Below are 26,011 nucleotides of genomic sequence, written 5' to 3'. Positions count from 1 at the left end.
AGCGAGGATTTGGCGCCTGCTTATGGACTATGGAGAAGTCAGGTGGAGATGATGGGCAAGGATCTTGGGGGAATCCGTCAAATTAGATCTTAGGACATTAAAGTAGACTAGAAGATATTCTTCATGATCTCCACTATTCATGATGCCTTTCGCCAGTGGATGAATCAATAATTCAATAGTCGCCTCCAGTAGATGTCCCTGTCAGTCACACTTGATTTACCTGAGAATCTGAGTATGTGCGTTAGTATTACTACGCGGTTTGCGACAGTAGGGTGGGAAGGGGGGAGGAAATCCTCCATTACTTGGTCATGAGAGACAAAAAGAATGCAGCACTTGGGAGAGGGGTGGCACAACAATGTGGAAATACAAATCACTACCTTGGACGCGAGGATACATAGCATGATTTAGTATCAGATAGTACTAATAATATTGACATCCGAGAAGCTACATGGTCGTTTCCAGACATTGAAGTGCGATATAGACCGAGTAAGTCACCAATAGTACCTGGAAAATCGTCCCTTTAAGGACACCACGGTATTATTATTGAGGCCTTTTAAGAGGGGAATCAGTTGGTGGATAAAAGAAGGCCGAAAGCGACGGGGAACATCTTTGCGCGGGACTCGCCATAACAATGGCAAAAAGCAATGAGGCATGGTAACTTTTGTGTCCTACCCAATTTATTACTATGCCTTCAGACATACTTCCCATTGAGCTGCGGGAGAACTGCAACCCAGCTCTACCTAGCGGGTTTGCATGATGAAAATCGTGCGTAAGACGCATTACGGATTTACAGGATAAGTTGATACATCTTCCCGCTTGATCTGATACTAATATGATTGGCTCATATGATATAGCGGGCAATAAATAGTAATCTGCAGCCCTGCATCAGTGCATCAGTGCATTCTCTCAAAGATCCAGAGTCCAGACCAATCCAGCTTGTACTTTCCCTTCTGTTCCTCCCCATCGCAGACTAGGCGCACGGCACCCTCTTCCCAATTTTCCCCTCTCTTGGGCTTCTCCTCGCACGTTCTCCTCTCAGTCTCTCCCCTTTCCCACCCCCCGGACAGAGGTTGGCTAGCCAGTCAAGGAGCTAAAATACACTCCCCCTCCCCGAACATTCCCATTATGGGCTACGTTTTGGCCCAATCCTACTAGTTAACATCTTTCATTTCGTGCCATTGTAACATATTATTGAGTAACATGTCCATTAAGGTCATGATTTAGCTATTAAGCGCACGAACCCACCTACTCAAGAGGAAAATCCATTGCTGCAAATCTGATAACTTTTCAGTCCGAATAAATGATCTTGTTTTCTTCCTGGCCCGCCTGAGCAAATGGACAGCCTATCTTAGCCACTTTAAGCAAATTCCCGAAATCAGCCAACCTACAGCCGCCGAAGTCGAGTGGTACCTCTTTATTTTGCGGTCCTGTATCGCTTCTTCCCCTAAACACGACCCTGGAAAGCTACCACGTGACTTCCCGGCTCATTCATGAGGTTGAATTTCATCCATCATCCATCGACCTCCATCGTATCATACCATCCCAGATTGAAGCTGGAGCGCATTTCTCTCTTTCCTTCCTCGCCGGCTGTGTGGTTTTCTGTGAATCTACAGGGTGGATCGAGTGGTTTGGCGACTCGCAACTCTTCCTGCCACGACCTTTCTTAGTAGTGCTGCACACTAGCCTCATTTAAGGCGGTAGTCCCGACCTGGAAGCTAAGCACTTTACCTCTCCGACTACTCGATCCAGGAGGCTGTGACTTTACATCTCTCTAGCCGCGTTGTCCCCTCTCGGCGGAACCCTGGTGGTCATCAAGTGTGTTTTTCGATATAGTACATCGCCGTTATATCTCCTACGCCTCTTGAATTCTGTTATTGTTGATTCCGTGAATCTCGCTCTGCTAGCCTCCAGATGCTCGGAGGGAGCTCCGAGCGAGGTTCTCCGCCCAACACATCCAGTAAACCCACAGGAGAAGTGCCGATGCCTGCCAACGCGGGCAACACCGACTCAGGTAAGAGCAATCTATTTGTTGCTGCTGTCATATTCCATCACTGCGGATCGTCGCGGAGCCATCACAAGACTTGCTAACGCTGGTCTGACCAGGTCCTGGATCGTCGCTTCAGGACAATGCCAAAGACTCAGATGCCTCTCCTCAGTCGAAAACGGTAGAGCCTACTGAGCCTGCTTCTGCGCCCGTTCCATCGACTCAGGCTCTTGGCCCAAATGCCCCGACAAATACGAACGACCCGTCCAAGCAGCAACATTTGCTGGTTCCAAGTCAATCGCGTTCATCGTCCAAGGCGGATGGTCAATCGACGTTAGACAATAGACAGGATGCCGCGCATGATGATTCGGAAAACACGCTACGAGGTTCGAGAAGAAGCATCTTGAAGGGGCGGAGGGACAGAAGTAGAGGGAGTAGCAAGAGATCTTGGCGACCATCTCAGGGGCCAACTGGTATCGGTGAGCAAAAGACAGCGACTGATTCTGAGGCGCGGGACAACCCCAAACCAGAAACCAAGCCCAAGGTTACGCTCAGGCTGTTTGCCTTTCTAAGTTGCTGCTCGTCATCTGGTGTCGACCCGGACGACTCTGCGATTCCGCCGAAGAAGACTGCCAGGCGACCTTCGGTCCCTGCGACCCAGCCTACACCGGAGAAAGCTGATCTCAATGCCAATCATTCGAACCGGACGGAATCTGAAGAAGCAAAGCTTTTTGAAGAAGAGAAGCCGAACTTGACTGTAACTTCAAATCAGCCTTCCAAAGAGGAGGATAAACCTGCCAGTACCTCCGAGGAAGGCGCTCAGCTCGATGCCAACCTGTCCGCTTCTGATAAAGTCGAGTCCAGCCATGAACCAGCCTCACAGTATGGCCAAGTTGATACTACTCGCTCTGACGCCCCTCAGAATGCTCAAATCCCAGTCATAGTCGCAACCGAGACAGAGAAGGCCCACGATCTCGCGATCAAACCGGAGGAGCCTGTGGGGTCACTGCCACTGCCCGTTACTGAGGACAGCTCACGCTCCACCGAAGCGCAACCAACTTCGTCTGCAGTCGAATACAACGGTGTAAAGTCATCGCACGAAGAAGAAGCTACTCTGCTAGCCGAGATTCCTCCCCCTCCCCCTCCGCAAGTTCCTATGGGAAAACAAATACAGATCGCGACTCCCGAGAGACCCCAGCAATGGCTTCTACCCCCTCCCTTGCCACATTTGCGGAACCGGAAATGCCTGGTTCTCGACTTGGATGAAACGCTGGTTCACAGTAGCTTCAAGGTAATTCGCCAGCCTCTAAGCCCTTTCGTGTAATGAGCTACATGTTTCTGACATACCACCGCAGGTTCTTGAGCGTGCCGATTTCACGATCCCTGTGGAGATCGAAGGGCAGTACCACAACATCTACGTGATCAAACGACCTGGAGTCGATCAATTCATGAAGCGTGTTGGAGAATTGTACGAGGTGGTTGTCTTCACTGCCTCTGTTTCTAAGGTGAGTCTCCCTATGCAAGTACCATTCCATGGACGATTTCTGATTTGGACGAAAGTACGGTGATCCTCTACTCGATCAACTTGACATCCACAATGTTGTTCACCACAGGCTCTTCAGAGACAGCTGCTACAACCATCAAGGTAATTATGTCAAGGTCAGTAGCCTCATTCTGCAGCGAAGATCACGATGAGAGCACGCCATTGATATCTCTACTATAGGACCTCTCACAGGTTGGCCGTGACCTTCGAGAGACGATTATCATCGATAATTCTCCAACTTCATACATTTTCCACCCTCAACACGCGATACCCATCAGCAGCTGGTTCTCTGACGCCCACGATAACGAGCTTCTCGACTTGATTCCTGTCCTCGAAGACCTTGCTGGTGCACAAGTAAAAGACGTCAGTCTGGTCCTCGACGTTGCGATGTAATCTCTGTAACTTTATCTTTCCGGCATTTTTCCCATCGAGCTACACTCTCGATCTTTTACGTGATTGCAAAAAGAACCGCTCCCGCAGAACGGATCCCAATTGATCGAGACATGCGGAGGTGCGTCTTTCGTCGTTCAAGCACTACCAAGATCAGGAGGAGAAAAGTGCAAGCATCTTTTATCAGAATCTGCGAGGGTCGCAGCTTATGTTTGAATCTACCATAATCTCTTCCTCTTTGCGTTTTGCCCCTACCCCTTCTTCTATTCTCCCTTCCTGTGACCCATATAGACGTGTGGGACCAGAATTTGGTCTCGCCTGTCTGTGATTTTCTAGACTGAGTCTTACCTATTCATCATCCATCCTGTTTCTTTGTTTCAGCATCCTCTCCGATCACGTCTCCTTCTCTTCTGCACTCCGAGCGAGCACATACCATATCCCCCACAGTTTCGTTCCCCTTCTCCCTTGTTTTTTCTCATTGATCTGTTGCCGTGTGAGACTCTCTTGCATCAAGCGGGCGTCTATCTTGGCTTGTAGCCAAAGACTAGGTCTCTTATACACGCTCCTGGGCCATCAACATTGTCTCTGCTTCAAATCCCTGTGCTTCATTCCCATCAGAAACGTCCCTCCAGAGCGCACGTCGCTGTCCAGTCCATCGATACCTTTCTTTGTTGTCTTGTGATTACCCCTTCAACACCAGCGCCCTTATGTCATTCTTCAGCCCTGATTCTTTCTTGGAACTCTGCCTAAGGAGCGGCATCTCCATAAAGGTCCCAGTGTGCAGGTCACTGGCCCTGGTATTTCGCAAAGCATACCGTTGATTCTACACTTGGCGCAGAATTGTGACCTTTTAATGTATATGTACCTCTTGGCTCCGGCGCATGTGCTGTATATAAAAGCTCTTCCCCGAATACAGCTTGAACCATGTCCCGATGACAATACCCTAACGAAGACATAGGCAAAGTAATTGCGGCCCTCGTTTTCAGGATTAGTTGGTTACATCTAGTTCTTCTGATAGCAATGGATACGATGCCTGCGGATTGTCTCTTGCTCATTCTAACAGAAGGCGGACGGGGAAATACCGCCCAGTGATGACTAGCGGAGAAATCATCATCATCACCTGCACGCCACCACGATAGTACCAAAGACTTACAAGTTCAAGATACAGAGCTTCTTTTTCTTTTATGTGACTTCAGCCATCTCACTGACCAAAAACTGCGCCGTGCGAATTCCTCCTAGGCCCTCCATAATCGTGTCCACCTACCTGGTTCTGCCCCTCTTACGTAGAAGAGCTCCCCGCACTCCGTTACGCGTTCCTCGGAGCCATCAATCAAAAAATTTCTCCGTCTGAGCTTCACAACACTTTGCAACGATGAAAGATAGTAAAGGCTGGGATGGGAAGCTGAGAGTTGAGCCTAAGGCTATGATCACGAATCCAGAGGCACTGGAGGACCCAAATTACTCGGATTCTGATGCGCCGCCGGTTGAGGAGATTGAGGCTGATGAGGGTATGTCAATTTGCTTGTCATGACGCACCGGAGTATTAGCTGCAGCTTTGTTTCGGAGTGATGTTTGACTGTCGGCGCGTTGCGGGCAATATCGAGTGGCTAATTGAATTGTTGCAGATCTGCTCGAGGGTGAGGATCCAGAGACGCAAGTATGTTTCGTCTACGATAGGGTCCTAGTTTGGGAACTCGGGCTCATGACATGCTAGGAAATCGACCTCGTACATTGTCGCATCACTTCTATCCCAGCTTTGCGACTAGAACGATTCCCCAAGCTCCAGGTGTGTTGACCCGCAGCCCATTCGGCATACAAGGCTAACGGTACGATTCATGTAGAGAATATGCCTCCGACAGAACCAGATTACTCGCATCGACTTCCCCTCCGAAATCGCGCCTACGCTGCTCGAACTCGACCTCTACGATAACCTTATTTCGCACGTCAAGGGTCTCGATGAGTTCCGGGATCTGACGAGTCTAGATCTGAGCTTCAACAAGATCAAGCACATCAAGAATATCTCGCATTTGGTCAATTTGACAGATCTTTACTTTGTTCAGGACAGGATATCCAAGATTGAGGGGTTGGAGGGCTTGACGAAGTTGCGGAATCTAGAGCTGGGAGCGAACAGGATTAGGGTGCGTGAATTGTAATGATCCAAAGGAGGACTGGGCTAAATGCAGCAGGAAATCGAGAATCTTGACACTCTAACCTCGTTGGAGGAGCTCTGGCTTGGGAAGAACAAGATCACGGAAATGAAGGTTCGTCTCTTACTTTGCGATATTTGCGACCAGGCTAACTCAATCAGAACCTCGATGCGCTCTCGAACCTCCGCATCATCTCCATCCAGTCGAATCGTCTCACCAGCATTACTGGCCTCTCCTCGCTCAAGAACCTCGAAGAACTCTACCTATCCCACAACGCCATCACCGACCTCAGCGGCCTCGAGTCCAATACCTCGTTGCGCGTCCTGGATTTCTCCAACAATCAAGTTTCGAAGCTGGAACACATCTCCCATCTGAAGAACCTGGAGGAGCTGTGGGCATCCAACAACGAACTCTCGAGCTTCGAGGAGGTGGAACGCGAGTTGAAGGATAAAGAGAAGCTGCAGACAGTGTATTTTGAAGGGAACCCATTGCAGACCAAGGGGCCGGCGGTGTATCGAAACAAGGTGCGGTTGGCGCTGCCGCAAGTCATGCAGATTGATGCGAGTAAGTTCACTTTCTTCGCTGTTCGGGCTCTAGGATGGGTTGCTGACGATTTCTAGCCTTTGTCCGGGTCGGGTGATGTTGTAAGGAAGGTATACATTGATAATGATTATGATAACAATGCATTTGTGGGCGGGATTGCCCAAATCCTTTCAGCTAGACTACGGAGCTATAGGACTGCTATATGTAGAAGATATGTGTGACACATTCATGGTCAATGCCATATGATTGACTCTGCCAACGTATTCGTAGGCGTTGCAAAATCTGTCTTGCGACTTGCTGTATGGGCTCATGCGGACGTACTGTATGTCCTCGCCAGCAATATCTGGGCCTGAACGTGGTATACACGTTCTGATCATCTCAGTGACTGCCGACCGACTCGCTCAGCTTGCAACAGGCTGAAGTCGGCGCAAGACATCCACATCCACGGTGATGCGGTGAAGTCTCTGCATGCCTCTTTGACCATGTTGAGACCAAAAGTCGATACGAAGCTGTGCTCGCACACTCATCCACTCATCTCTCTCCCAATCTATCCACTCCAACCTTCGCCCGATTCCCACTCCCATTTTCCTCCTGCACATTCCCCTCCTTCCCCTCCTCTAGAATATTCTCCCCAAGGCCCTCCCGATACAACCTCATCAACGATGTCGCCCCCAACCGCTTGTTCTCCTTCATCATCTGCCTCTTCACGCGGAACGGCTCATGCCTTTTCCGACTCATCGTCTCATCCGCCAGTTCCTTCAGCGGGATCCCCGTCTTCACAAGATCCCGGTACTGGTACGTCGAGTCGTAGACGCGGAAGGTCCCGTGGAAGGGGTTCCGCTGCAGCGCGGACTCGTGGTTATGCCTTGAGGGCAGGATGTCGCATCTCAGGAAGTCTGGTTTGGATCTGGTGTCTGGTCTGGGTCTTGATGATGATGACGGCTCAAACTGAGAGTCGTAGTTAAGGGTGTGGGCAGCGTCAGGGTCGGTGTTGGGGAGGCGGACGGTTAGCGGGGAGGAGGAGAGGGCTTGTTTTGCGGCGTCGGGGGAGTCGAAGATGGCGAGGATGGGGCGTGTGGGCGCTTTGGAGGTGTTGGTTGTGTCGTACTATTTTGCTCTTTTGTCAGATTGAGAAGCGAGTTGGGGTGGAAGAAGACGTACGTACCTTTAGGTTTCGGAATGTGACGACTTCGCCGAATTTTTGGAGAGCGCTGAGGATTAGTTTGCTTTCGGCGAGGGAAATGGGGGCGGGGTTTGCGACGATGTGGATTGCCTGCGAGGCGAGGCGCCCTGCAGGAGGGGGCATTGTGTTGAGGAAGTTGATGCTGCAGTATACATGGATCTGGTCGAAGTGGTTGGTGATGGTGAGGTCGATGATACTGTCTCGGCGTGTTGTCGCTCCGATAGCCGATCTGCACTCCGTACGGAGCACCAAGTCGGCATATCTGCAGCCTTTCACTATTCCTCTAGATAGGATATGATGCTACTGGGATATTGACTGAGCATAGTTTCATGCGATCTATTCACGAATGCTGCATCGAGGTCATAACTATATACTGGAAAAACTATGGTATTTTACTTTAAGCATAGGACATAATCATCATCCACCAACGGACCGAGCAGTTATTCCCGCCTGCAGTGCTGCGGTACCACTCAGACCACCGGAATCTATCCGTCGTTTAGAAGATGGGAGCGTAGAAGCCGTACTAGAAGAGAAAACAAATTAGTGATCTGAACTGGGATCAAGCCGGCTAGGCGGAACTTACAGCAAGAGGGTCGTTGAATCTAAGGTTCCGGTTGAGGGAGCTGATGGACTCAATCTCGCTAGCCTCAAGATCCCAGCCGGTGACATCGAGGTTCTGGGCCAGACGAGTGGGGTCGTTGCTCTTGGGGATGACGGCAATGTTGCGCTGCGTAGCCCAACGCAGCAGGACCTGAGCAGGGGTCTTGCCGTGCTTCTCAGCGATACCCTTGATGACGTCGTGGTCGAACAGCTTGGGAGTCTCGTGAGCATCCTTCAGGTCCAGCTCGACGAAGCTCAGAGGACCGAACGAGGAGTACGCAGTCAAGGCAATACCTTCCTTCTGGGCATAGGTGACCAGGCGCTCCTGGGTGAGGTAAGGGTGGTGTTCGATCTGGAGAGTGGCAGGGCGGATACGAGCGTAGCGCAGCAGATCCATCAGCAACTGAGCGCTGAAGTTGCTGACACCGATGCTGCGGGCCAGCTTCTTGTCGACCAGCGACTCCATGGCGGTCCAGGTCTCCTGAATGGAGGCATTGCTGAACTCCAGCTTGTTGTTCTCGGACAGCCATCCGGGAGGGTACCGGACGGCAGGATCCACATACTTGAGGGCAATGGGGAAGTGGACAATGAACAGGTCGAAGTAGTCAAGGCCCCAGTCGGCCAGCTGCTTGCGGCAGATGGGCTCGACGCGGTCACCGTCGTGGAAGCTGTTCCAGAGCTTGGACACAATGAAGAGCTCTTCACGCTTCACAATGCCTTCCTGAATGGCACGGGCAACACCCTTGCCAGCCTCGACCTCATTGCCGTAATCTGCGTCGGTCAGGACTCTGTCGCTCTGCCTTTTTGCTGGAGATGGAGGGGTTACTCACCGCAGGCGCCGTCGAAGAGACGGTAACCAGCCTTGATGGCATGGTAGATCTGGTCGGCGCAAGTCTCGTTGTTGACCTTCCAGAGGCCAAAGCCCACGAGGGGCATGTCATAACCGCTGTTGAGCTTGACGGATGGGGTAGTCATTGTGTATTGCAGTGAATTCAACAGAATTGAATCTATTTCGACCCTGTGACAGATAAGAAAACTCTCAGGAGAAGCTCTTACAGGCACTCGATAGCAGGACTTACAAGAAAGAAGAGCGGCAGCTGGCGGATAGTATTCTTCTCACAAACAATCAGTAATAGGAGGGGGAGGGGCAGCAGATAAAAGGCACGCGCGCATCATGGTCAATAATCATCTCCAAATTTACCTGGCCCGGACCACTTGCAGCCCCATACCAACCCCATCTGGAATAAAACCGGCAGGGGGAATTGCGGTCGGAAAGCCAATGAGCCGTCGACAAAACAGGAGGTTGAGGCTAAAGTGCGTGGGCAAGTGGGATGGTTAATACCGGCTAAATTCCTTGTTTCTGCCGCCGGCTGAATTCCACCAGGAGAATATCTCTCCATGAGATACGGAAAGGGACCAAGTTACCGCGTATCCCGTCGGTACGATTTTGGCTACGGAGTAGATAGTCCCGAAATCTTCGCTCTGAGGTATCCATAATCCATCAGCGGTTCGTTGAGTCCAGAAAATCCACCTGTAGTATTTCGGCAAAAAGTGATGGCTGATCACGGATTCCCCCGCCATCCATCAACATACTCGAAGGGTTGACATCAGACGTAGAAGCAAAAGGACATGGTACCATTATCATTATTACTAGAAAGATTATAATACATCGAAGGACTTGGAGAATAATAAGAGAGAGAATGGGAAAACATATTAAGTACTCCGAAAAGTGAACACCAACCCCTGGAGGAAATGACCCAAGGCCAACAGCAATGCTGCGCTAAGATCTCAATATAAAAGACACCGAAGTAGAGGAAGAGATGAAGGAGAAGAAATGAAAATGGTATCTGAACATACTTTGGGCAATATGATTACCATTAAGAATAGAAAGAGTTTCCAATGGATATAGTTTAGTCCTTCATTGGACCGCCTCAGCTGCATTGGTATCTGCATAGGCGGCACTGGCATGATCGGGTCCTGCCCCATTCATGCCAGGATCGTCGGGCATACTGCCCACGATCTTGTCCATCAGGTCATCCGGTCCCATCAAGCCCTCGAAGCCGTTGGGTGGGTGCGACTCGCGGGATGCCGGCGTCTGATGGTCGTGGTGATGGTACGGAAGATGCGTGTAGTTGTTGGAGCCAACGTCGCTTGGAATGGTCGTCGACGGAATCGGAGGGCCCCATGCGCTCTGGCTATGTCCGATTTCGTCCATTGACTGCGACCCAGGACCAAAGATATTGTTCAAAACATTGCTACTGTCGTGAACGCTAACGCCGTGTTGCTGAGAGGGCACATAGTGGTTGTCGTGGCCTAAGGTGTACCCTGCAAGGTTATGGTGCGACAGGGACATGTCATGAACATTGAGCATCACAGGCCCACCGCTGGAGACATTGAGACTTGACGGCTGACTGGTCTCCTGCGGCGGCATGCCCGGGAAGGAATCCAGGATGGAAGTGAGAGCAGTTCTATCCTGTAGTCCATCTTCTGCTTTGGTGACTGAGTTCAAGAAATCAAAGGAGCCTGTCGAATGATACATATTGGGCATGTTCTCATGCGATGGCGGATACAAAGGCCAATGCGGTTGAGAAGTTCCGTTGTGATGCAACATGTCGTGACCTTGAGGCGTGTGATACAAGTTCGGGGGCTGTGGTTTCAGTAAAATCGAATCGAGAGACAATGGGGGCAGGTCAATCCCCGTGGCCGGCTTGGGACTATTCATTATCGTTCGGTCGGGTGGAGGAATCAGCTTCCTCCAGGTTGTCAGCCCAACCTCATCAGGTCGAGTCTGGCGGAACTTCCACAGTAAGATTGCCATCCTCTTGCTGCCGTCGCTCGGATGGCCAGAGCCCTGATGAGATACTCGCCGCGAGTTTTGAGAGATCGCTCGAATCTCTTGCACTGCGGACAGCGAGCGGAAGAACTGCCGGATATGTTCTTCTGCATTCTGGTGCCGTCCAGATTTTTCGGCCATCTGCTTGTCCTGCGTGAGTTCTGTGAATAGTTTCGCCCACCACGATGACTCAAATGGGGGCTTCACTTTAGTGGACAGTGGTCTGGCAAGGTTGTGATCGGCCTTCGACAACCGATGGCCATCTTCATATATGTAGGTGCTACATGTCCAATTGTCCATCTGACTGAGTACCGTGGCATCGGTCATGCCAGGAGGTGCAAAGTCTATATCCAACTGAATCCCCAGCTTGGAACCTGGCGGGGGGAAATCATTCATCAGCTTCAGGCTTGCTTCGAGCAAAATGATCTCGCAGTCCAAGGGGCTGTCCAGCTCCTCCATCACGGAGTTCAGATGAGGGAAAGTAGTTCGCCAGTCCCTGACGTTCTCCAGGGGCATAGGGGGAGCGACAGGGTGATATTGGTCTCCTTGAAGGCATGTGTACACATGGAAGGCTTTGTCGACCTGGTTCGCCTGCTGAGGCGCGCTCACCCACATATCAAAATTGAAGCCATGGATCGTATCGGTACTCCGTTCATGCATGTTCGAGCCCAGGGTGTAATGGGGCGGGGGAAGCTCCCCAACATAAGGCTGTACTGGCCTCAAATGATCATGGTAAGCCGCATGCATGTGCCCACCATAGTGACTGGGCAGAGGATGGTCCAGCGAAGTTCTCCATTTAGGACCAACTGACTGATGTTGATTGCTTGAGCGGTCTGCTGGTTGCTCTCGGACCAGTCTCTCCCCTAAACATTGTCATGTTAATGTAACTCGTCCAATCGTAGAATGAGGATTCACTTGGAGCAAGTGGCCTTACAATCGGGGTCACCCTTGAGAAAGGAGTCAAGAACCTGCAAGTGACTTGAAACTTGCTTTCTTGTCCTCTTCTTGCCGGTCATCTTGTAGATATACTCTGCAATGAGTTCGTTTCGGCCATACGACTTTCCTCGTTCAGACCACTTTCTTCTACCCATGGGTGGGTTTGCCTCCAGCGCTAAACAGTGTTACCACATACAGTACAAATCAATGTCAATAGCAGATCTTCAGTTACCTTGCTGGAAAGCGTCTTCGAGCTCATCAGACCAGACCGGTTCCCCATCCTTGCCAGTGTCCCGCCGAGGCCGCGCCCGGTACTCCAAATACTTTTGAGATTTGAGGTAGCTTCTTCCCCTACGAGCGCCAGCATGATTCGGACCGAGTGATTGGACACGTCGAAGCTTTTTCGCTTGAACTCGAGCGTTTAGGATGTGGTGAGAATGCAGGCTGGTAGCAGTCGGCATGGGATGAGGATGCACAGGGGCATGGGAATATTTATAGGCCAGGTGCTGTAGATGGTCATCACGACCACTCACCCCACCGTGAAGAATAGCGTCTGAGTAGGACTGTACATTGCCCGAGGTGTTCTGGAGAGCTCGATCCGTATGGTGCCCGATGTTCTCCAGAGTTGACTGATGCTGAGGCGCAATACACTCGGGCTGCCAGTCAGTAGCCATCGGGGGTGGACACCAAAAAAGGGCTCTTGGGAAAGAATGACAGATTCCAAAGAGAAGGGTGTGATGAAGCCCGCGAAATGCTTACTGCCTGGCTAAGAACGCAGCAGGCACCAAGCAGCGATCAAGAACGCAGATGATGGGAAGAGAATGTAAGAACCTGGGAAAGAGAATGTGGGTGCGAACAACAAGATGTTTATAGGGAACCATTTCCCTCTACGCCGGGAGGGTTATCAAAGCCCTAGTATCTACATTGCTCGACCGTGCTGCTTGTTTGGCAGTAGCCCTTCGAGAGCACCCTCGGTCGTCCAAGGCGGCCTTTTGCCCTGTACTTCACGCGTCCAAACGAGGTGACGAGGAGAGTAGGGCAGCGGCCGCCTTGCTGCAACAAATCAGGAGTGAGGAAGAAGCATGAGCTGGAGGAGGGAAAACTAAGGGGACGCAAGGGGCGCTCGCAGAGGGCACGATCCAGTGAGCACCTGCTCGGGGATTTTGACGCTGCGCACATTCAAAACTGGCGCTCGCTGTTCAAGCAGGTACAAATGAGCCAAGGTCCAGTTGAGAAGTGGCAAAGTGAAGAATGCAAGACGTTGGACAACATAACTGAGGAATGTCGAAGCTCTTTACAAAAAGGACATGAGGAATGTAGGTCAGAACGCAGGGCAGACAGCTCTTCTCCAATTCTACCGTGCAGGTATTCCAAGGATAAAGGAGCTAAGCGTATATACAAGAGGTAAAAATCCAGGATGGACGTGAATCGCGCCAGGTAAGTGGGATGGAAAGAAGAGGCTCAATTAAGATGCACGAGGTGCTTGATACGCTCTGCAGGACGCGTATGTACGTACTGACGGCTACAGGAACGTGTCGGCCGGGCCTGCTTGCTTCCGTGCCTCGACTTCCGCTCAAGCAAGGGATGATATCAAAGAAGTAGTCGTCGTTGCAGTAATGGTCCCTATACACAGGGAGAAGGGCTTTCAGGTCTCCTCGTCCTCCTGTGCCCCTACAGTGAACTTTTTGCGCCCGGTTCCTGTGAGCTTTTGCAGTTTGACCCTGTCCAGCTGCTCCCCTACTTTCTTCTCGATCTGCTCGATCTCTTGTTCTGGATCGATGGCCTCCTCGTTTGCGAATTCCAATACCAATCTTCTACCCAGGAGATGCGTATTCTTGAGCGCGTCCATGGCATTTTCCGCTTCGCGAGCGCTTACGAAGTCAGCAAAACCGAAACCACGAGCAGATCGGTCAAACTTCTTAGGAACCCGCACAGAGCGTAGCTGCCCATAGGCTCCAAAGAGAGACCTGACATCTTTCTTGGTTGCTTGGAATGGTAAGTTCTTGATGATGATTTTCGTGCGACGCGCCGCAATCTTCTTTGCTGTATCCTCACGTCTTCTCTCCTCGGCAGCATCCATGGCCTTGTTAGATGCCCTTACTACCAACTCATGTTGATCGAGCTTGTAGCCATTCATTGCAGCAAGAGCAGCCTGTGCCTGAGCTTTCGTCCTGAAGTCGACAAAGCCAAAGCCCATGCTAAGTGTCTGCCCAGGTCGTTTAGGATCAGGCTTGGTTTTGATCCTGGCCGAAACGAAGCCGTCCAGTGGCTTGAACACCTCCGTGAACTTTTCATTGGTCGTGGAAAAGTTAAGGTTCTTTACGAAAAGGGTCGATGTGACCACAAGTTCGTCTGCATCTTCAGCTGCGAAAGTGTCGGCTGTCGAGAAGCCTTGAGACACAGCCTTGCTCTCGGGGACAGAAGTCTGCGGCGCAGTTGTCGCATCGAAGAGATTCGCAGGCGCTTTTTCTAAAAAGAGGATAGAGTCTCCCACTTTCCGGTATGCAAGGCCTTTGAAAGCCTTCTGTGCCTCGTCTGGTCTAGCAAATTCAACAATCGCTATTGTACCACTTGGGGGCATTAGTAGTCTTGTGATCTCGCCATATGGCTCGAATAACTTTCTCAAATCGTCAACCTTGACGCCATACGAAAAGTTCTTTACTAATATGGCAGTATTGCCTCGCTCCCGCTGCTTGAAGGCGTCGAGATTGACACCGTTCGCTGTGAAGTAGGCTTTGGTTTCCTGAATGACATGCGTCTCAGCATGCGCTTGCTTCACGGCGGCATCTGCCGAGGTGGGATCTAAAAGATCAGCTTTGGAGACACCAAGTCGCTCGGCCACCGAGGACATGACAGCATCAGTCTACAAATATCGTGTTAGCCGGCTCATAGATATAGCAACTACTCGTGTCTAAACTCACATTCATGTATAATGAATTCCAGCTGAATGTGGACGAAGAAGCTTCCAGCTTTCGTTTGATCTGCTTTTGTTTCTTGAGGGGCAATTTCGACAGTTCATGTTCGTCGATTTTGTAAGTCTTCTTCGCAGCAGCCGGCAAGATGTGCATTAAGCGGCCTTGAAAGTGCTTTCCATCTAACTCTTTGTAGGCCTGGACGGCCGCATCAGGCTCGATGTACTGAACGTAGGCGAACCCCTTGCTGGTGGTAGACCGAGTGTCAAATGCAACGTGAATCTGCAATCATTAGCGAGAGTTCGTTAGGTACTCTTTTGTGTGTCAACGAAGTATAATGTGTTCAGTCGAGGTTGCTCTTCAGATATCCAAGAAGCATCTACTAAAATCTCTTGTCCTGTTCGCATCATGTGCTTTTGCATCAGATGTCCCTATCAGGAAGATCATCATTCGAGCAACTCTCTACCGCGAGGAGGCGATGGAGGGCAGTGAGAAAGGAAAAGAATAATACGAACCTCTTCAACTTTGCCAAACTTGGAAAATATGGGCTCTAAATCTGATTCACTGGCATCGTAGGGTAGATTTCGAACAAATAACCGCGAGGAAAGACGTATATGTTCAATATTCGTGTCAACCGCTTCTTCCTCGGTCGATGACTCGACAGCAGCCTTGCCATCATCCAAGTGTTGAACGCCGGCTTTTGAGACAGTCGCTGGCTGCGGCGACGGATCGGGTTTTCGCTGGGCTGTAGAGTTGAATTCAGCCTGCTCGTCCTCGTCAAGTAGACCTAGAAGACGACTTGTCTTCGAACGAAGCCAATCGGCATCCGAGACTGGCTCCGGCTCTTCCTGCGTGTGGGAAATAGCTTCACCCTGGTCATTTGCATTTGTTCTCTCATGCTCTTCCTCAGTCTTGTCCAAGACCATTGGCTCAGGTTCTGGACCATGGGCCACCTTTGGTACATCACCCACTCTTGCTTTCTTCCGCTGCTTGTGAGAATGCTCCTCGACTTGTTCAGTCGGATCATCGCGCTGGTCTCCCCGCTGGTCACTTGTCGCTGGTTGGTTCTGAACTGTGTTGAGAAAGTCTTCACCATTGGCCCACGTCTTAGTCTTCGAGGGGCGCTCTATTACGGAAAGATACTCTTGTAATTGGGGATCCTTCTGGGTGTTATCCCCCTCCCGTTTACGTTTGAGTGTGTTTCCTGCGGTTGAGTCATTTGAGGCTGATCCTTTCTTGTGTTTCTCTGCCTTTTTAACAGGCTCAGAGTCAATCTACAATAATTCTGGTCAGTCTCAAGACCAACTTTGTAGCAAGTCAGCGGGCGAAGATGAAAATGACAGCAGAACATGGGGGCAAAATCAGGATTGTTCGCAAGAAATGACATACCGGCTTAGCAATCTCTACTGAGATCTTGGACATCTTGACATATGTTTTATTGAAGTAAGAAGCCGCTTGTTGGGCTGCCTCGGGGCTTTTGAAGCCGACGAAGCCAATCCTGCGCTTGGGAAGTACATGAGCGTCTGTGATCTGGAAGCGGCTTGAAAAATGCTTCCTCAATTGATCATTTGTAAATGTTGGCGGAAGGCCAGACACGAACACTCTTGTGTTCTCCATGATTGTGTCTCGTGGGTGTAGAGTTTCCGCAGATGATTAAGTGGACGACCAAAAAAAATTTTTGGTTGATGCTTCCTTATAGTGCGAAGGCGGTGAGGAGGTTGTGGGCATGGCCCGTGCACATCGTCAACGCGATGGTCGTCGCATCGGTGTTTGGGCATCTAATTATGACGATGTTTATATTCTGAAGTTTTATTCTCAAGTCACATTTCCTCTTTCGGGCCTCAAGGTAATCTATTCTCAATTATATTTGCTGTCTCGATCTGCACCTCTTAATCACCCTATCTCTACGAGAAGCATGGCCACCGAAAAGAAGGAGAAGCTGGAGCGTAAGTGTCGCGTTGCTGTCAATCATTATGAGCGCAACTGACAGTCTTCCACAGCTCAGATCAAGTCCGTCGATATGGTAAGGGAACAATTATTTCAGTCACGAAGCAGGTACTCATTTCGTTCAATAGACGGAGGAGATGCAGCAAGAGGCTGTTGAAGTTGGTACGATTTCTCTTAGCTTCCAGGAGAGTTCGGCAGCTGATCTTTCTAGCCACTGAGGCGATGGAGAAATATCACATTGAGAAGGTGTGCATACGATTTGGGTTATTTGTTGTCCTTTAGGATACTTACCATTATCAGGACATTGCCCAGTACATCAAGAGAGAAGTACGCTCTATCCGTCCGAGATGTCATGGGTCGATTGGCTGACTCGCAATTTGGCAGTTTGATTCGCGCAAGGGAGCAACATGGCATTGCGTTGTAGGAAGAAACTTTGGCAGCTTTGTTACACATGGTACGCATTGGGGTCTCATCCGCTCCGAATAGCAACTAACGTCAATCTAGAAACAAAGCACTTCATCTACTTCTACCTCGGACACTGCGCCATCCTCCTCTTCAAGACGCAATAGAATCATACTTTATGTTCACTTCCTACTTTGGGGATGGAGAGTCGACTTTACGAAGCCCTTCGGCTGAAAAGTGGTAACCCCGGAGTTGACCCTTCGGGAACAGTCACAGACGGAAGAGTGGTGCGCTGCTGCTGGACATAACAGACCTCGGCTGCTGCTGGACAAGTCCAACGTGTCTTGTTGATACAGTCCTCGGCGGCACGCTGCATGAATGACTTCACCTGCTTACCTTGAGCGACTTTAAACCTCTTGTTTTCTTGTGAAATTTTTGAGATAGAAGTACAATTTTGTTTGGAAGACATGTGCAAACATGGCCTGATGGCTTGTCTATTATGTTTACCGCCGTACAACCCTATATGGGAATAGGGCCTTGGTAGAATCCTGTGTCACACTTGACTTGGACCATTATTAGTATTGTGCCTGTATCTGATGGCGAAAATGTAGAAGGATTCTTTGGACTTTGAACAACACATGTTCTGTCTGTTTCTCTCATCTGAAAACAAACGCCAAGATCTAAGCCACAGCGCCACACGTCACCTGATAACCGCTGCCTTGGCCCCTAGACCATCTTCTATTTAACAGGCGCAGTTTGTGGCCTCTTATCTTATATTCCAGCATCGTCTTATAGTATAATCGGGAATACTCAATAGCCACTAACTCTGGGAACTTTGTGGCTCGGGACTCTCATCATGGCGATTTGCATCACATTCGGAACTCATGGTAAGGTCTCGCCCAGCAACAAGACACAACTATGTCTCCGCAATATATTGCTGGTTAGATAGCATTGTTTGCCCTCAAGCTCGCATATATGCATACTAATTTCGCTCACACTGCTAACGCTGAATCACAGAATTTACCTCGATGCTGGAAGGGTACGAGAATGTCAGAGCATATTGTTACAACTGTGAGTACCTGATTGCGGTCACATGAGATGTACCTGAACCGTGAAATGGTGATGTACTGATTCCGACTTACATAGGCCAACACTGGAACGGACACTGTATAACGCGGTGGTATGTCATCAAACAGAATCTCATCACGAAGCGTTGCTAATGAAGTGTATTCCAGGCCGTGGTTTACCGTTTGCTTCATTGTATGACCTTGCAAGCTTATAGGCGCCACGTAAAAGCCAAAGCTAACATCATTCTAGCCCTGTATTCCTCTCTCAACACACAAGTACAAGGTGAGTTTTCTCCTCAGATTTTATGTCCACTGGGATTCTAAGATTTGACAGGAAGTAACATGCTACACGTGCCGATTTACTCAAGACCTTCGGTAAGGCTATGACATCCTCCTCAAAATCGGCGCCGAAATCTCCCTTTTCATTCTCTAACTGTCTACAGCGATCGACCTGATATTACGCCAGATACAAGACCTCCGCAAGGCATACCGCCAGGTCCTGCACCACCGCCGCAGGCATACTATGCTGCTGGCGCTGCGGGCGGCGGTTATCCGCCTCAGGGCTACCCACCCCCGGGACAGGGACAGGGTCAACCCCAGGCGCCACCGCCGCAGAATTACAACTATAAATGATGAGCTGAGAGCCGCTGATTTGTTGTCGTCTTTTACTTATGTTGTCTATTATACTTTGTGGATTTGCCTCGTTGTGTCTAGTAATATACCACAGTCGAAGAGCATGAAATTGTTGCTAGGATTATATGCCAACGGTACGGTGATTAATGAAATTAATATTATCTACTTAAGGCAACAAATGGGGTATAAATCGATCATGACAAAATGAGATCTCACGGATCCCAACACAAAGGCAATAACCAGACATCACTTCGTACCTTCTGTCGTCAGAATAGTTCCACGAAAAAGAGCTTCAAATGCTTGTCTTTGGTTCCATCTTCTCTGTTGGTGTCGCAACACCAGAAGAGTTATCTTCGTGCACTCGTGATTTCTGGCCAACAAGGGCAGGCCTCTTCCCTGTGAGATCGAGGGCCATGAGTCTGACGACCCGTATGATACTTTGGCGACCTTCCCAGAGAGGGAAGATGACGACACCAAATGTAGTGCAGAAGAGCCAGATCAGACCAACAACCACCCAGCCGGTGAAGAACTTCTTGCTGAAAACGTATGAAGAGCCATACATGGGGATTGGCCACAACAGCAGAAAGCAGACTACCATGCCGACGGTCAGCGTACGAGAGTAGACAGCTGCCTTGTTGAGTTTGCGCTGTTCTTCTTCCTCCGCTTGTGCGTCGCGTACGTCAAGCTCGCCAGGGATCAGTTCGATGTCGACGTGCGCGGCCGCTGCAACATCCGTATCGTCGACTTTACGAATAGAGCGCATCGATTCGTAGTCATAGTTTTGAGTGCCGAAAAGGTATGTCAGAACCGGCGAGAAGATGATCGGGCTGAGCAGAGCAGCGACGTTACCGGCAAGCATAGGGTAGCTATTATTTTCAATTAGCGAATGGGAACAAACTGCCAGAAAACAATACAAGACTCACTTCGCCCCGGTACTTGAGACGGTGAGAACACCATATTCCTTCTTGGCGGTCACGAGCCAGGCAATAAGTGACACCGCAAGTCCAAGAACGGGTGAGCATGCGGCAGCAATCCAATTTTGTTGCTTCCAGACAAGAGTCATGGCCCCGGGAAACACCGCAGAGGAGATGATGACACCCATGAGCAAGTACAGATAGCCCATACCAATTCCGGCGTAGTAGAGCCCTGTCGCGAATGCAGCCATGATGAGAGCGAAGGCGATACAAGACATGTGAGAGACCCACACCAATCTCTTGCCCTTGGCGGCAGGGTTGATGTACGCTTGATAGACATCGTAGGTGACAATAGAGGAGACGGCTATCAACTGAGCTGAAAACGCCGAAGTAACTGCCATAAATACCATAAGGGTCGTGCATACAGCACCGCTGTAGCCCAGAAGCTTGACAGCAGCGAATGGCAGTACAAGCCCAGCGGTGACATCGTCGGAGCTAATTCTTTGGGCCCCCTCGAGGGCAAGTGCAGAGATTCCCATGGTAGTCGCGCACAGCCAGGGTATAGCAAACCAGCACAGACCTCCAATAACATATCCGGGGAAAGCGTGAACAGGACTTGCCGCAATGGCTGGAGGTAATTAGTATCCTTTTGACACAGTGGTTCTTTCGAGTATAGAATAAACGCACCTTTATTGTAGTATCCATTGTCAAGGAACACAGTGCTATTTACAGTCGTCAGCAATCTGGCATGAAGCCCGAATTATGCATGTTACTAACCCGAAGTTACCTGCAAAACATCTGTCAGAGCTTATGTCGTCGTACAGGGCAGACTAGGGTACATACCGACAAGGTTAATCACCCAGAAAATCCCCCCTTCCTTGGATCTCATGGTAAGGTAACTGCCTTGAGCGTTGCCTTCCACTGGATGAAGCTCAGAGGCTGCAACCAGTGCATCATACACTTTGCCAGGGGATCCCAGCTCCGCATTCGTTGCATAGGCGGAGAACGCGAAGATGAAAACAACAACAATAATGACCACAGTGTGCATGTAGTCGGTGATAAATGTTGCTTTGATCCCGCCGAAAAGTGTATAGAGCACGACACCTATTGGGAGTAGGAAACAGGCTGCAGCTGTGTGAACCCCAGTCAAAGAAGTCAAAACGGCGGAACCACCAGTGAGTAACATGGCAGTAACGAGGATATTGGTCATGAGGCAGAATACAATGAACACTAGATGCACTGCAGTTCCATAACGCGCGCGGAGAGCTTCCAGGAAGGTATGGGCGTTGGGGGCTCGTCTTTTGAGCTCGATGGCGAGTGTCGCAAACAATATAATCTGAACGCAGGCACCTATTCCCAGTCAATATCAATAATTCTGTCGCATCACTCAATGCCATGGTTCGCCCTTAGGACTAACCTGAAGCATAGAAGAAGGGCCCCGAGACACCGTACTGGTAAGCCACAGCTGAAGATTGCAGAAGGGTAGCTGCCCAAGTCCAACTACTGACAACAGCTGCGGCAACCAAACCTGACTTTACAGACCGTCCGGCGGTTGAGAACATTTCAGATGTCTGAACTTCATGCTGATATCTGTAATCCAATTAATCATTAGCATAATTGGGGGTCAAGGTAGAGGCACTGCGTCGGGTACAACGCATACCACGATGAGAATGGACATAAAAAGCTCTTACCTCCTCAAAGCCCAGGTAATGAAGATCATCACCAAGGCAAAAGCGAACCCCAATCCAATAATGATGCCATAGCCAAACCCTTGCGAAAGGGGGGCGACAAATTTGACCTCCTCTGAGGACATGTTTGACAGCCTGCAATTCGCACTCAATTCAATGTAACAAAGTAGCGTACTAGACTTGTATAAGACTGCGGAGCTTCTACCGAGATTCCACGTGGATTACCAGGCTGATAATCACCAGTAGATCCGTGGAGTCTGCTGTGCATCTGGACCAGAACGCCAGAGCAGGAGGCACCTTCCATAAATATAACCGTTACTGCAGACTGCATATCAATGGAGCTTCAGATAATTCTCCGAATTCGCAGACACCATGGTGATCAACATTATGCTTCATGTTCAGATAGGAAATACGAGCCGCTCGTGACTCCGCGATAAGAGCATATTTTCGTAATCAGCATACCCCAGGACCCTGGACAGCGACTTGCTATCAGTCTCATCCTGATGTAGGGCCCCAGGGCCACAGTCCCACGGCGCCACATGGGGTTGCCAGTGCTCCTTCTTCCTTCAGTTCCTGTTTTCGAATTAGCTTTCAGTACAATTCCGGTAGGATGGAAGTAGGCTATCTCTAACAGCTTGAGTTTGAACGTCATCATTGGTGGACGTTGTTTTCGTAGCTCATCCTTATCAGTGGAAGTTAGATCGAAGCGGATCGCGATTGGTTATTGAAGCGGTGTTTTTGATAAGGCGGCCTTCCGGCCCCGGACTCCTTAGATATCATGATAGCGGAGTGGTTGACTGACTAGTTATGTAAACAGTTAGCAAGATCGTTTTGGTCAGAGTTGCCAATGGCATTATTCAAGACCCGCGACTACCTAGCAGGGTCGATGACCAGCGCAGATGGGCTTGAGTAAAATTCCAAGAGTCTTGACGCAACGGAGCTGTCCGATGCCTGGAGGAACGTACCGGTACTATGTTCGTCCCGTCGAGAATCTTCTACATCAGTGAAAAAAACCAGGGACTCAGGCCATGTACCATGCCATGGTCAGAACTAGAACGCTGAATAGGGTGATGCTCGAGTAGATCGAGTAGAGTAGCATGTAACGAGAGCCATTTCTTAAGTATCTTTTCGGGGCAGGATTCCTCTCTTATAAATGCAAGGAAGGCTAAATTATATCAGCCAGTCCGATATGGTGTAACGGCTAACATCGCCGTCTTTCACACGGCAGCTCGGGGTTCGACTCCCCGTATCGGAGCTTAATTATCAACTTTTTGAATTTTTCAAGACTTAACGTGCGTTTGATGAAGAATAGGTTATGTAGCAAAAAATTTGGTCTTCCACTATGAAATAATCCGATATGGTGTAATGGCTAACATCGCCGTCTTTCACACGGCAGCTCGGGGTTCGATTCCCCGTATCGGAGCTCATCAAATTCTCAAAATTTTTTCGGCTTCTCATTTTTTCGTTCTCGGTCCTGCTCATGTCTACTAATGACGGCCTCCGACAACTCCAGGCAGACCCTGGGCAATATCCTGGGCAATAATATACTTCTGTGCCCTTTATTCCCAACTCGGGCCTGCCTTACGGTCTGACGCATGAAGCGGCTTTGCCGTCCCTTTACTGTGTGACAGAAATACAAACTGATGGGCTGGTGACAGCCACAGCCACAGCCACCTCCATCCCTTAACATTCCTATGTCCGTGAGGCGGACTGGGGATGGCTGGGTGTAGCCGTGTAGGATTGCTGTGAGTCCGTGACTTTTGACTGAGTGGCTCGGTCAACCTTAACATTATATCATCAACTGGGCCTATAGCCTCTGTCCCAAGGCTCCGAGAGTCCAGGTGTGGATTCGGGAGAGCAGCTCAGTTGCAGATTGTCACTGCACATATCGTTCTACGCGAGTGCTAATCGCACGAAGAGACCGGAGGTTATCTACTGTTGTCCTGCAGAGGGAAAAAGTTTTGGTTTCCTGTGTCCACAATGGAGAGTTTTGCAGGGCTGCAGGCCTTCTCCGCCCCCCTGTGTCAGGATGTTTAATTAATAATAATGAGCTGGATGGGCTGCCACCAGCTGAGGATCGGTAGGGTACAAGACGCAGGGCGAGGAAAAAAATGCGTACTTCAACGACGCCATGCAGAACAAAAGTAGATGGATCCTCGTGTTTCGATGTTCAAGCAGGTCTAGACCTTGAGTCGATGATAGTGGCATCAATTTGCGAATCGCGAAGATTGTGGGAGATGAAGATCGCTATGGGCAAGGCCGCAGTCTCGCATGATTCGCATCTGCTGTGTGGGAATATTAATAGTAAATTTGGCATATGGCTTTCCCATTCTGCTCGGAACTGGAAGTGATCATCCTCCCTTAATTCTCAGCGGAACATATGGATAAACGGGGCGATGATTTATCTTGTCTTTGGGGAGTGCTGTGTAGTATAGTATCCATGGCAGATTTTGGAATCATTCATGCAACCCTGATCTGCAAGTACGGAGCACGACTACAGAGTACCTTGACTACTACAATTATCGTACCTAGAAATGTGTTCTGAACCACGGACGGGCATAATTGCAAGCCAGTTAAAGCCACAATTCAAAATCTCGCCGAGGGTCCGAAGCCCGCCATAAGCAGAGGCTAGAATAATAATGGAGCTGTCACCGTCGTTCTACGGGACTACGACAGGCAGAATTTGGATGAGTCGGGGCCCACCAGAATCGACTAGTTTTCAATTGTAAGCAATTTTGTTTAATTGTTTTGGTACAGCTAGTGGATTGTTCTCCATCTCCAGGCACACAAGACTTGTCATTCGAGGTTACGAGGGAAAATTTGGTCACTAGCTACGTACAGACCTCTTGGCGGCCACTAGTCGTGGAAGATTAAGAGCGTTCATATTATTATTACTGTCAACGATTCAGCATTCGATTTGGAGGATAAATAAAGAATCAAGCTCATACACTCATAGCAGCGACGGAAACCTAGGAAGATGGGACGCTGGCTGCATATACTTTGGAGTGTGCATGCGCAGACTTTGCCTCGAATCCCACTGCTGTTACTTTGACTATCCTGCCTATCCATGAATATAGATGAATGGCAATAGAATAATTGAAGCATCTAGATAGCTGATACAATGTAAATATTCTTACCATGGTTGCCTGCCCAATTATATGGGAGGTTCCGATGTCTAGAATCGTGAACTATCTACTGAACCCTGGATACCAAGCTGAGCGATCCCCAACCAGATTGCATTAATATCATTACCATTACCACTGCTCACTCCATTTCAAACCAACTCGAAAAATCATTGTAAAATAATAATCGTTATTTCAGCATTCCTTCGTACCACAGTCTGCCAAAACCCACAAATCCACAGGACCACCCGCAAAGTGAGGTACGTACCTAGTTTCCGGAAGACACCTACCACTGGATACAGGACAGGACTATGTACTGTTATTGTTCAGGCCACACCTTTCTCTTTTTCATCTTACTCCATTCATTGTCTTTGAACAACATCCATCGTTATTGTTTTTTTTTTCACCAGCTTCACAGGTCTTGCTCTTCAAGGAGCTAATTGAAATTGTCTTTCGTTCATCCTTTCTTTTGTTTCTGCTATACATCCGATACTTCCATTCCACGCCCTTTCTCCTTTGCGCGATTTTGTGGCTAGAGCCCAGCCGCACACTCGTGATTCCCTACATGTGCTCAGCCTTAGACTGGTCTCGAAGTGATTGATGATCGGAGCGACTGTTCCAGTCCCCGCCTGATAGACGACGTTTCACGCGGCTTGGCAACAACACTCTTCTTCTGGGGGAGAGAAAACAAGGCCCTTCCTCGTATTCTTCACCACGAAGTCCTTTCGTTCACTCTGTCGACCTGTCTCTCCCTCCCCTTCCTCCTGATCGACGCTCGGCGAAGGCTTGCTGGGGCTTACCTGTCTGTATAGACAGACCCTCGGTACTTTCCATGACCAAAACTCCGAACGTGACCTCCTGATTCTGCCAACGTCTTGTCGAACAGTCAGGTCAACAAACCGGCAAAGGCCACCACAACGTCTTTCTACTCTCTCCCTTGACCCTCTTTATTTCGTACCATCAGTGGTCTCTGGCAGCATCCACGCCGCCGCTAGGTGGTTGAACCGTCGTATTGCATATTGCGACCGAAACTCCGGCGGACTCGAGCTCCGTCACGGAGCACTTCGTCAAAATTTACGCACACAATTCGCGAGCCTCTCTTTTCGGGGGGTCATTCGATCCCTCGTTTAGAAGAGGTCCTGGAGGCTTCCGTTCACGAGAGGGCTA

General features: G+C 49.7%; 9 protein-coding genes and 2 non-coding genes across 11 annotated transcripts; 6 read left to right on the top strand and 5 right to left on the bottom strand.

Moving 5' to 3' along the window:
• Positions 1 to 1,911: 1,911 nt before the first annotated feature.
• On the top strand, positions 1,912 to 3,920 carry psrA (putative general stress response phosphoprotein phosphatase Psr1/2; the record flags this gene model as incomplete). Its single annotated transcript, XM_033563623.1, has 5 exons — positions 1,912 to 2,011; positions 2,104 to 3,275; positions 3,340 to 3,489; positions 3,545 to 3,643; positions 3,708 to 3,920. 5 exons carry the CDS (start codon positions 1,912 to 1,914, stop codon positions 3,918 to 3,920), a joined length of 1,734 nt encoding a protein of 577 aa, XP_033419514.1.
• A 1,369-nt stretch (positions 3,921 to 5,289) lies between these two features.
• On the top strand, positions 5,290 to 6,704 carry ALT_8627 (putative protein phosphatase PP1 regulatory subunit Sds22; the record flags this gene model as incomplete). The annotated part of the gene is made up of 7 exons (XM_033563622.1): positions 5,290 to 5,425; positions 5,543 to 5,574; positions 5,632 to 5,703; positions 5,759 to 6,055; positions 6,104 to 6,178; positions 6,226 to 6,628; positions 6,685 to 6,704. 7 exons carry the CDS (start codon positions 5,290 to 5,292, stop codon positions 6,702 to 6,704), a joined length of 1,035 nt encoding a protein of 344 aa, XP_033419513.1.
• A 434-nt stretch (positions 6,705 to 7,138) lies between these two features.
• ALT_8626 (uncharacterized protein) lies at positions 7,139 to 7,913 on the bottom strand (the record flags this gene model as incomplete). The annotated part of the gene is made up of 2 exons (XM_033563621.1): positions 7,139 to 7,714; positions 7,773 to 7,913. The coding sequence occupies 2 exons, from the start codon at positions 7,911 to 7,913 to the stop codon at positions 7,139 to 7,141; spliced, it is 717 nt and encodes a 238-aa protein (XP_033419512.1).
• Positions 7,914 to 8,286: 373 nt separating this feature from the next.
• On the bottom strand, positions 8,287 to 9,365 carry ALT_8625 (aldo/keto reductase; the record flags this gene model as incomplete). Its single annotated transcript, XM_033563620.2, has 3 exons — positions 8,287 to 8,313; positions 8,374 to 9,161; positions 9,221 to 9,365. 3 exons carry the CDS (start codon positions 9,363 to 9,365, stop codon positions 8,287 to 8,289), a joined length of 960 nt encoding a protein of 319 aa, XP_033419511.2.
• Positions 9,366 to 10,308: 943 nt separating this feature from the next.
• Positions 10,309 to 12,833, bottom strand: abaA (transcription factor AbaA; the record flags this gene model as incomplete). The annotated part of the gene is made up of 3 exons (XM_033563619.2): positions 10,309 to 12,086; positions 12,158 to 12,334; positions 12,392 to 12,833. 3 exons carry the CDS (start codon positions 12,831 to 12,833, stop codon positions 10,309 to 10,311), a joined length of 2,397 nt encoding a protein of 798 aa, XP_033419510.2.
• A 971-nt stretch (positions 12,834 to 13,804) lies between these two features.
• mrd1 (RNA-binding ribosome biosynthesis protein MRD1) lies at positions 13,805 to 16,688 on the bottom strand (the record flags this gene model as incomplete). The annotated part of the gene is made up of 4 exons (XM_033563618.1): positions 13,805 to 15,022; positions 15,081 to 15,353; positions 15,587 to 16,345; positions 16,461 to 16,688. The coding sequence occupies 4 exons, from the start codon at positions 16,686 to 16,688 to the stop codon at positions 13,805 to 13,807; spliced, it is 2,478 nt and encodes an 825-aa protein (XP_033419509.1).
• A 298-nt stretch (positions 16,689 to 16,986) lies between these two features.
• On the top strand, positions 16,987 to 17,587 carry ALT_8622 (dynein light chain DYN2; the record flags this gene model as incomplete). The annotated part of the gene is made up of 7 exons (XM_033563617.1): positions 16,987 to 17,017; positions 17,072 to 17,094; positions 17,147 to 17,180; positions 17,230 to 17,264; positions 17,319 to 17,345; positions 17,403 to 17,472; positions 17,523 to 17,587. 7 exons carry the CDS (start codon positions 16,987 to 16,989, stop codon positions 17,585 to 17,587), a joined length of 285 nt encoding a protein of 94 aa, XP_033419508.1.
• A 689-nt stretch (positions 17,588 to 18,276) lies between these two features.
• On the top strand, positions 18,277 to 19,120 carry ALT_8621 (rhodopsin family protein; the record flags this gene model as incomplete). The annotated part of the gene is made up of 7 exons (XM_033563616.1): positions 18,277 to 18,307; positions 18,438 to 18,491; positions 18,567 to 18,600; positions 18,656 to 18,680; positions 18,738 to 18,770; positions 18,822 to 18,862; positions 18,931 to 19,120. The coding sequence occupies 7 exons, from the start codon at positions 18,277 to 18,279 to the stop codon at positions 19,118 to 19,120; spliced, it is 408 nt and encodes a 135-aa protein (XP_033419507.1).
• A 292-nt stretch (positions 19,121 to 19,412) lies between these two features.
• ALT_8620 (sodium:solute symporter family protein) lies at positions 19,413 to 21,847 on the bottom strand (the record flags this gene model as incomplete). The annotated part of the gene is made up of 7 exons (XM_033563615.2): positions 19,413 to 19,986; positions 20,044 to 20,662; positions 20,722 to 20,756; positions 20,812 to 20,821; positions 20,878 to 21,384; positions 21,452 to 21,624; positions 21,726 to 21,847. The coding sequence occupies 7 exons, from the start codon at positions 21,845 to 21,847 to the stop codon at positions 19,413 to 19,415; spliced, it is 2,040 nt and encodes a 679-aa protein (XP_033419506.2).
• Positions 21,848 to 22,905: 1,058 nt separating this feature from the next.
• On the top strand, positions 22,906 to 22,977 carry ALT_t178. Its single transcript has one exon. It is a non-coding gene; the product is annotated as a tRNA-Glu (tRNA).
• Positions 22,978 to 23,073: 96 nt separating this feature from the next.
• On the top strand, positions 23,074 to 23,145 carry ALT_t177. Its single transcript has one exon. It is a non-coding gene; the product is annotated as a tRNA-Glu (tRNA).
• The last annotated feature ends 2,866 nt before the right edge of the window (positions 23,146 to 26,011 follow it).

Source organism: Aspergillus lentulus, assembly GCF_001445615.1.
Source record: "Aspergillus lentulus DNA, contig: Alt16, strain: IFM 54703, whole genome shotgun sequence".
In the NCBI taxonomy this organism is placed as follows: Eukaryota; Fungi; Ascomycota; class Eurotiomycetes; order Eurotiales; family Aspergillaceae; genus Aspergillus; species Aspergillus lentulus.
The sequence above is the reverse complement of the archived record's forward strand: the minus strand, read 5'-3'. Positions and strand labels throughout refer to the sequence as shown.